The 9,408-nt window shown below is 58.5% G+C and overlaps 1 protein-coding gene across 7 annotated transcripts in view; it reads right to left on the reverse strand.

Annotated features, from left to right (window-relative positions):
• Positions 1–8,541, reverse strand: part of SRCIN1 (SRC kinase signaling inhibitor 1) — a 68,679-nt gene extending 60,138 nt beyond the window's left edge. For 3 of the 7 annotated variants that reach the window (XM_067020618.1, XM_059046555.2, XM_067020617.1), the window contains exon 1: positions 8,264–8,536. In XM_067020618.1, coding sequence (XP_066876719.1) covers positions 8,264–8,387 — 124 coding nt within the window. In that variant the 5' untranslated portion in view covers positions 8,388–8,536. Of the gene's footprint in view, positions 1–8,263 lie in introns of all 7 variants that reach the window. The other 4 variants (XM_067020619.1, XM_067020616.1, XM_067020614.1 and 1 more) reach the window with 3 other exon arrangements.
• Between the last annotated feature and the right edge of the window lie 867 nt (positions 8,542–9,408).

Here is a 9,408-nt window from a genome sequence, read left to right on the forward strand (position 1 = left end):
GGCTCCCCAAGTGGGATGGGCCCGGCAGGGGCCTCGAGCCTTGGGCCTTGGGGGAGGAGGGGACGGGGACAGAGCAAAGCAGAGCATTAGGAGTTGTCCCTTCGGGGGGGGGGTCACTGAGGGCTGGGGGGCAGGCAGGACGGACACTGGGTGTCGGAGGAAGAGCAGGGGCTGAAGGGGCAGACACGGGTGGGAGACAGACAGGAGGACAGACAGCAGGACAACACAGAAAACAAGGGGGTCCCCAGAGTGGGGTCCCCAGGATAGACAGCCAGCAAGCCAGGCCTGGTTCTCCTCCCAGAAACGGGGGCAGGTTCTTTACTGGGGTCCACACAAGACCCCCATCTGCCTCCCCCAGCCAAGATCGCCTCATTCTGGAAGACTGGTGGGTTCAGAGTCAGAGAGGCCTGCCTTCATTGCTCTGCTGACCACCCCCTCCCAGCCCAAGAGACCCCCATCTGCTCCACTCACCCCCTAACCCCGAGGAAGGCCCCCCTTCTCTGCCCACAACAGAGGAGACAGGGGTACTTCACACCCGACACGCGCGCGCACACACTCTTGCCGTGATAGGGGTTTGCCCGAAGCCCTGTGCCCAGCTCCTGCCCCCCGCGTTCACCCACTCCTCAAACTGCCAGGGCAGGGCCCCCCTCAGGTGTCCGGCATGCTGCCTCGCTCTCACTCTGCAGGAGGTCCTTCCAAATGTACTCTACCTCCCTTGTGCCCCAACGCCTGCCTGCTGCCTTTCATCCTGGGGTGCGGGGCATTAGGACCCTTCCTGCGCGGAGACACTGTGGGCCGGGCACCCTCTGGGGCCCAGCCCTCACTGGCCGTCTCAGACCCATCCACACCCACATCACGTCTGGCTGCAAGCATCCTCAGAGCCCCCTGCCAATCTGATGTTTCCAATTTTCCCACCGATTACCCAAGACATAGGCATCCTGGGGAGAAGCAGCTGTTGTACCCAGATGTTGGGACATTGACTGGGGGAAGAAATCAAGAATGTTCACTAACATATGTAGCCCCAGAGGGCTTCCTGGACAAAGCAGTGGGGTGGGGGTGGGGCACAGAAGGGGCAGGTGGACAGAGGGGCATCAGGTGGGGACATGAAGACTCAAGAGGCCTAGCTCCCCTCTCACCACCAGCCTTAAGTGGAAGCTCCAGGGGTCCAGCCCCAGACCGGCCGGGGTGAGAATCTGGGTTTTAGATAAGAGGTTTTCTCACATATGTCTCTTTTTCCTGGAAGAACAGCCACCCATTCGTTCATTCAACTGGACAGTGAGGAGGAGGATGGCGACAAAGACGTTATTATTTAGTGAAAGTTCACAATGTGCCAGGAGCTCCGCCTAAATTACCTCATTTAATCCTGGTACCCACCTTGTGAGGGAACCACGGTTAGCAGCCCCAATTTACAGATGAGGAAACTAAGCTTCAGAGATGTGAGGTGACTTGCCCAAAACCACACAGCGAGTGAGTCACGGGGCTGGGATGCCAGCCCAGATCTGTCCGACTCCAGAGCCTGAGCTCTCGACCCCTGAGCTGAACTGCTTCCCATCCATCCTCCCAAGCCTTTGGCTGGCTCCCATTCAGTGCCCGCTGGGAAGTTCTGCCTCAAGTCTAACCTCTTTCCATCCCATGCTCCAGCATGAACTATTCTTTACGGACAATAAGTGGAGCAGAGGCTTCACTTCAGTTTCTTTCTGCCTCATCCTAGGAGTGGGAAGCAGATAATTCTAACCTTAGGCTGCAAATGGACCAGGGATCAGGGGTGGGGGATGAGCTGCTGGGTTCAGGAGAAGTGGCTTCTCCCAAGCTTCATCTGTATTTTTTTTTTTTTTTTTTTTTTTTTTTGCGGTACATGGGCCTCTCGCTGTTGTGGCCTCTCCCGTTGCGGAGCACAGGCTCCGGACGCGCAGGCTCAGCGGCCACGGCTCACGGGCCCAGCCGCTCCGCGGCATGTGGGATCTTCCCGGACCGGGGCACGAACCCGCGTCCCCTGCATCGGCAGGCGGACTCTCAACCACTGCGCCACCAGGGAAGCCCCCCAAGCTTCATCTTTAAGTGACTGCTGCCTCTCCGGGAGCCCCTTTCCTACTCTCCAGCCTCCGTCACAGAAGAGGCTCCAGGAAGCCCCTCAAAGGTCTCTTCTTGTTTTAACATCCGGAAATCCCCCCCCAAGCACCCACGCTAGGGAGAGAGAGCCTAAAATGTCAGGGGCAGCAAAGCGAGAGTCGTTGTCAGTCCAAACAGCCCTGGCTTTCCCTCAGAGTCCCAACTTTCAACTTAGAAGAATGCTGAGACAAGAATGGGGACTCACCAGGCCAGCCTGGCCACTGGGAGGGGACGGACTAGGCAGGGGACAGCCCCGGAGAGGAGGCACAGAGACCCGGGTGTATCTGCAAGGGCTTCAGTGAGCCCTGGAATGCCTTCCCAATAAACTGGGACCGTTAATTCTTCCTCAGTGAGGCAGCTGCTGGTGCCTGGGGTGACGCCACAGATGCCTGCTGTGTCTGCAATTATCAGCCCCCCTGGGGTGGAAGGAGCCAGCAGGACACACACCCTCTCTGCCTCCTAGGCTCTGCACAAACATCTCCAGCTTAGGGCCACTCTGTGGGGGTCTCTGGATCTGGGGGGCCCCCTGTGGGTCCCTGAGTCTGGGGTCTCCAGCATGTTCTGTGACTGGGGTGGAAAAGAGACCAGGGTGCTGGGATGAGGAGGTTGGCAGAAGTGAGGAAGGCAGGCGTGTGAAAACCCAGCTCCTTCCCAGTCTCAGTGCTACTCCATTCCGGGATATGCAGGCAACTGGGCCAGGTGGCTGAGGCTACGGGGAACCAGGAAAAGGTTGTGGGGGAGACGAGCCACCAGCTGGCAGTGCCTCCACAGAGGAAAACATGGACTGGATTATAGTCCCTGGTTGGAACGGAGTGCTGCAAAGCCTTTTTTTTCTGGGGTGGGAGGAAAACAGACGGTAGCTGAATCCTGTAGCCTCTCGCTTATCCATCTTCTGGGCTGAGGACAGATTTAGGCAAGATGTGCCTTCAGAGCAGAAGGGACTGTTTGTAAGGCGTATGCAGGCGCACAAAAGCACCAATGTTCTCTTGGGCCAAATCTCCATTTTTCTTGGTTTAGCTGGAGCTGGGTAGTATTATTCCCACCGTCTGTGTGGCGAGGCATATATTATCTCAGGAGAGAGGAGGTGGGTAGAACCTGTGACAGCTGGAAGGGACTTTAGAGATTCTCTAATTCCACCCTTTTCTCACACCGAGGACACTGAAAACCAGAGGGCACAACTAACTTGCCTAATGTCACACAGCAGTAGGGGAGGCAGGCAACCTGACACCATTCCAAAGCTTGCTCTTTACCCTGCACTTGACTTCTCTGCCCTGGGGGATCAAAGACTGACTTCGGCTGTAACCTCCTCTTCCCCAGCAGCTCTGAACTCCTCTTCATCACGGGCCCCTGCACTTCGCCAACCACTACAGCCACAAGAGATTAAACTGGATCTACCAAGTTCCTTCCGATATCCCGAAGGTCATCTTAAAGGTCATGCCAACCAGTCCCCTGCCCCTCGGTACAACACTAGCTTACTTGCGCTCACAGACACCTATCACTGAGGTAAGAGATGCAAAAACACCACCTCGGAGCAGCCACCCTTCACGCACCTGGAGGTTTCCTTCCCGTCTAACCTCGATTCCTCCTGCTGCAGCGTGGGCCTGTTTCCTCTCAAGCTGTCCTGTGCAAAGACTGGGGGAGGGGGAGAAGAACAGGATTCCCCGCCTCTAGACCCTTCTGTCTGCCCACAGGCAGCAGAGAGGATGAGGGCAGGGTATCCCAGGGTGGCTGGGCCCTGAGCCCAGTGCGTGTGTGGGGCATGAGGGCTGCGGTGGGGAAGCGGCCGCCTGAGTGTGGGAAAAACAGCTCTTCTGGGAATGGTCCTTCTGACTCTTCATCTCCTGCAAAATCCTGCATCTCAGGGTTAGGGGAGGGTCTCCTCTGGGTTCAGAGACATCCATTCCCTCCCCATACCATTTATTGACTGTTTATCATGTGTCAGGCACTGTGCTGGACATTTTCATCTATTATTTAAGTTTCACAACAATTCCGTGGTCAGAAACTAAACTGCCCCCCGGGTCAGTTCCTCCCTGAGACTAAATCTAAACTTGATCCCTCTTGCTGCGTTTCCTCTGGCCCCGTCCCCGGTGGAGGGGACTTTTGCTCCTGTCTTCAGAAATCCTCACCTTACTTACTCAGTGGCCCACCTTATCTTCTCCTGGCTGCCAACCTTTACCCAGGTCTTGCCCCATGTGATGAGTATTATGGGGGTGAAAGGAAATGAGGCAGGCTGGGGGCTGGGATGCAGCGCACCGCCCTGTGCCAGACACAGAGCACATACCAGGTGGCAGGGGAGAAGGCCCGTGAGATCAGTCGGGGTAGACGGAGGTGGGTGCAGAACTGCGGGCAGCAGTTTCCCTTGACCCTTGCAGGGAGCACCGCGCCTCACCTGTGGTGTGCTGGCCAGGCAGGGCCCAGACATGCAATGATCCTGTTCTCAGTGACCATCTCTCAGGTCCAAGTTCCAACCCACACATACCCAGAGCCCAGGGGCCTGAGCAGAAGTGGGCAGGGCACAAGACGGCAGGATTTGTCCTGGACTGTGAAGCTGCCTGTCTCGCAGCTGAAGCCAGAGGAGGGACTCTTACACCTCTTACACCTAGCTAAGCTCCTGGCATCTAGAGGTGCTCAGACCCTGACCCCTCTGCCAGGCTCACTGGGGTTTCACACACCCCGTGGTAGCCACAGGCAACTGTAGTGAATTCACACCCACTTGGTTTCACTGTTTGGACTTTCTGGAGCAGGAGTGACGAGGGTAGGGGTCCCCTCCACTAGGGCTATCCCCCCATCCTGCCTCTCGGCTGGAGCACAGGAGCCACCTCCCCAGGGAATTCTCAGGCCTCACCCGGCTTCCATCCCTCTGGGAGATTCCAGCAGTGACAGCCTGGGCCAATGGGCAAGGGGAATTGGAGTGGTGGGTGGGACTCTGGTCCCCGTGGGCGGCACCCTCCCCCTTCAAGCAGGCATCATTGATATATGCAAAGCATATGCAAATCACCCAGAAGAGAGACACAACAACGGTGGAATGTCAGAAGAGACCTTGGAGAGGAGCCAGCCTGTGCCCCCTCATTTCACAGGTGAGAAAAGAGGCCCTTGCCAGGAAGGGACTTGCTCAAGGTCACTCGGACATTTGGGCGCTGAGGCAGGATCCTAACGAGGTCTCTTTACTCGGGCCAATGCTCTTTCCATGACAGTCTTGTCTTCCATGTGGGGGGGCTTACAAGACGGTGAAGGGGTCACAGGGCCTGTAGGGGTTCCCTTGGACCCTTCCCTTCCCCCTGTGAGCCTGGGTAGTGGGTGTGGGGGAACCATGGGCAAGGGAGGCGATGATGCCTGGGACAGTGGGCCACCAGAGGTGTGGAGGGGCCAGAGGCCGAAGGCATTGGTTTCCGGCAGCCAAGCAGTAGGAGGTGGCAGGAGAACCTGAGTGTCTGAAGCCCAATGTCAGGGCAAGGTGCCCGCTGTGTGCGGGGAGGGAGATGGCGCCCTCACTACATACACATCTCTAAGTGCTCAGCAGCCCTCTTCCGCCTGGATTCTGATGACTATGTCACCTGACAGACCATAACAGTCAACTCAGGCTGGCCCCTTCCGTGGCTGCAGCTCCTCCCCTCCCTCCAACCAACTTGGCTTCTTAACCTTCCAGACAGTCCTAGAAAGCAGGACAGATGCTAAGGAAGGAAGAGAGACAGGTATGAGGGGGCAGACAGACAGAAAAGGGGAGACTAAGGAGCAGGAGGGGGAGACAAAGAGGAGAGACAGCGGGAAGGGCAGAGAGAGAGAAATGGAGGGGCAGGGATGGGGACATCAGGGGGAAGAAAGTGGGGGGCTCTGAGGAGCAGCGGGGGGAACGTGGGAGCGGTGGAGCCGAAGGACAAGGCTGGAGCCTGGGCGAGGGGCATAGGAGCCCCATCAAGGCCCGAGGCTGCCTGGCAAGAGTAGGGGACCAGGTCCCTGCCCCTCTGCCCAGCTCCCCAGCAAATCCCCCCCGGCTGCCAGCAAATCAGCCCTCCCTCTTCTGCCTCCCTCCCGCTCTCCTTCCCTCCCTCCCTCGGGCCAGGCAAGCACTGCTTCCCAGCCAAATCCAAAGCCTTCATCTCTGCTTTTCAGAGCTGGGAATGAAAGAAGGGGAAGCAAGTGCAGCCCTCAAACCCGCTGACGGCCAGATTTTTATTATCTTTGCTCGAATGGGCCCTAGGAAGCCAACAAGAGATTCTTCAAAGAGCATCTGAGTGGCTCATTGAAGCCTGCACCTGCACCAGCCCACCCACGACGGGCAGCTGGGGCTTGGGGCGGGGGCACAATCTGTCCCCCACCTCCCACCAAACCCAGAGACCAGATCGGAGGCTGCCTGGAGCCTCATCCTTCGTTCTCTGTGCCTAGGCAGGGGCCACTCGGTCAGGAAGCCAGGCTCAAAGGCTAGACCCAGGCCCACTGGGCCTCTGAGACAGTCTCTGTCCCTCTCTGGGCCTCAAAGACACAAACTAAGGAAGAAATCGGATCTCCTTGCCAGGGCTTGGAGGAGATAAGTGCTTGGGATTCCTCGAAAGCAAAGCTTTAATGGGAAGCTCCAGATCCTTCCCCTGAACTCTCTGCCTGCCCACCCTTCCAACCAAGCTGCCCCTCCATTCCTGAGCCCCAGGCCCACTACTCAGGATGATCCTTAAACCCCAAACACAGCTCCCTCAGGTCAAATCCTCAACCTCGTTTCCCTTCTTTCCCCAAGACCTAACCTGGGGTGGAGATGGGGCTAAAACAGATCTGGTACTTCAAAGAGCCCAGCCTCCTCCCTCCTAAGCTTGGGTTTTGTCAGAGAAAGCCAAGGTTCGAACTAGGCAGATGGCAGCCGTGCCACCATCACCCCCAGCTCTGACCAAACCGGTGAGATTGATGCTCACAGCCAAAGAAGGAATCAATGGTTCTAATTAAACCTTTTTTCCAGGGTGGGTCCCTGGCCAGAGAGAGAGAGAAAGAGAGAGATCATCTGAGGCTCTGCATCACAGCACCCAACTCTGCCCTGTACATATTTAAGAAACATGGAACCCTGGATTCCCAGCAGGAATCAGGCCCTGAAGACCCCAGACCCCATCCCCTCTGCGTTAGGCAAGGAGGCAAGCAGAAAGCATGCGGTAGGAGCAAACCTGCCAATGGTTCATTCCCAGGGACCCTTCCCCTAGAAGAGCTCCCCGTCTCCACTCAGCACTGCCTGAGACCACAGTTGCTTCTTCCAGATCTTCAGAGCACATGGGGGACCTGCATCTCCATCCTGGCCCTGAGGGTCATCACAGAGAACTGGCCAACATGGTAAGGGCGGAAGGAGCAGGGGTGGGGGGAGCACTGGACAAAGACCCTCTTGTCCCCAAGGCGCAGTGGCAGGAAGCCAGGGCAAAGCCTTTGCACTTGCTGCCAATGGTGCCTGGGTGCCCAGCAGTCTGGGTGGAGGGGGGAATCTTATTCTTGGAGCCCCCTCCTTTTATGCTCCATCCCTTGCTTCTACACTAGGCCACCAGCTAAGTCTCTGCCCCAACAACTCCCAGCTTGCCTGGAGTCTTCCTTCCTGTATGAATGCCAGACCCTGACACTTGCCCACAGTGGGCCCAACATCAACTAAAACCAGCAAAAGACCTCACACGGAAACCATAACTGCCCCCCACATACGTACACACGCGCAACCATGCCAGCAACCACCACCATCACAGCTGCCACCAATGACAAAGCCCCACATTTCCACGGTGACAGTCTCCATCAAATGCATCACCAATTCTTTAAGACCAGCAAGAAGGATAGGGAAGGGAATGAGAGAAACTGAGGCACAGAGTTAGACAGCAAAGCAGTTGGCTCAAGGTCACCCAGACCAAGATATCCAGAGTTGGAAAGAAGGCATCCTATCCCCACCCCAAGGTGCTCAAACCCAACACCAAGGAATATTCAGACCCACAAGCCTGGAAGTCTGGTCATCTACCCCCGACTCCCAGCCCTTATCTGTTTCCCCCTCCCCAAAACGACAGCAGTTCCAACATCTTCTGAAAAGCTCCAGCCAGGAACCCACTTCTCCTAAAGTTGGGGGCTGCAAGAGATCCTGGTTCCCTCGTATTTGGGACGAAGGACTGGCAGTCCAGGATCTCCTCCTCGCACACTCCCTGTTCTTGCTCACCTGGCTCCCCTCGGCCCCCGGGGTCCCTCGGTCCAGCCTCCTCCCTGGAAGATCGGGCGCTGCCCTCCGCTGTCCTCTCCCACCAGGCCAGGGCAAAGCGCCGGAGGCACTGCCAGGGCTGCATGGGGAGGGGTGGGGCGGGGGAGCTTGCACCAGCAGCTGCACACACCCCGCCGGGCCCTGCCAGCCGAGCTGCGGAGGCACCCGGCCGGCCCCCTCTGCTTCCACCAGCATCCTGCTGCCCCCACCGACAGGACTCGGAGCTGGCCAGGGAGCTTCTGACGTAGCAAAGGGGTGCGTGGGAGGGGAGGGGGGGTTAGCGCGGCCCCTCCCCAGCCCCGCCCTCTGCCGCTCAGCCTCCTCCGGCAGTCCCTACTTCCTCATTCACCCTAGATGCTCTCCCCAGCTGGGGGCGCCCTCCCCTGCCCTCTGGCCTCTGCAAGGGGAGGGCTTAAGATCAAATGGTCCCTCCCCAACCCCTCCCCCTCCCGCCTGCCTAGCGGGGAGCGGGTCCCCCAGTCTGCAACTGCTGCCTAGACTCCCAGGTCTCCAGGGCTAGGGCCTCGAGGTGACTGGGGAAGGGGGTGCGGGGAATACAGGCTTGTATCCTGGCAACACAACCAACCCCAGAATACACTAATCCTCTTCCTTCCCTGGGGGGCGGGCGCAAAGCGCCTACCACCACCATCCAAGGGCGTGCATCCCATTCTGGGACATGGGGGAAAGAGGCCTTTAATGCTCCCACCACTTCTCCATCCCCTTCGCCTCCCCCTGCATCCTCCTCGTCCTCCACCTCGGATGGACCACTCCCCTCCCCCACTCTCCCCACCATCCATCCCCCTTCCCCTTTTCTCCCTCCCTCCCCGCTCCACATAAACCCCTTTAAATTTTAACCCTTCGGGCACCCTTCACCGGGCCTCACGAGGCCCTCCCCACCCGGTCTCCAGCCTCGCCAATGCAGGACCCCCTCTCTGGTCCCAGCACTCCTCTCGCCCCGGTCATTCTCCCAAGCCCGGAGCGCCGCGGTCCCCTGCCCCCCACACACCTGCGCCCCGAGCATCCCTCGCCCCGTCGGCCGCCGCCTCCCCGGCCCGGCCGCCGCCTCCCCGGCCCGGCCGCCGCCCCCGCCCCCGGCCGAGGGGAAA

This window comes from Kogia breviceps, chromosome 19, assembly GCF_026419965.1.
Source record: "Kogia breviceps isolate mKogBre1 chromosome 19, mKogBre1 haplotype 1, whole genome shotgun sequence".
NCBI lineage: Eukaryota > Metazoa > Chordata > Mammalia > Artiodactyla > Physeteridae > Kogia > Kogia breviceps.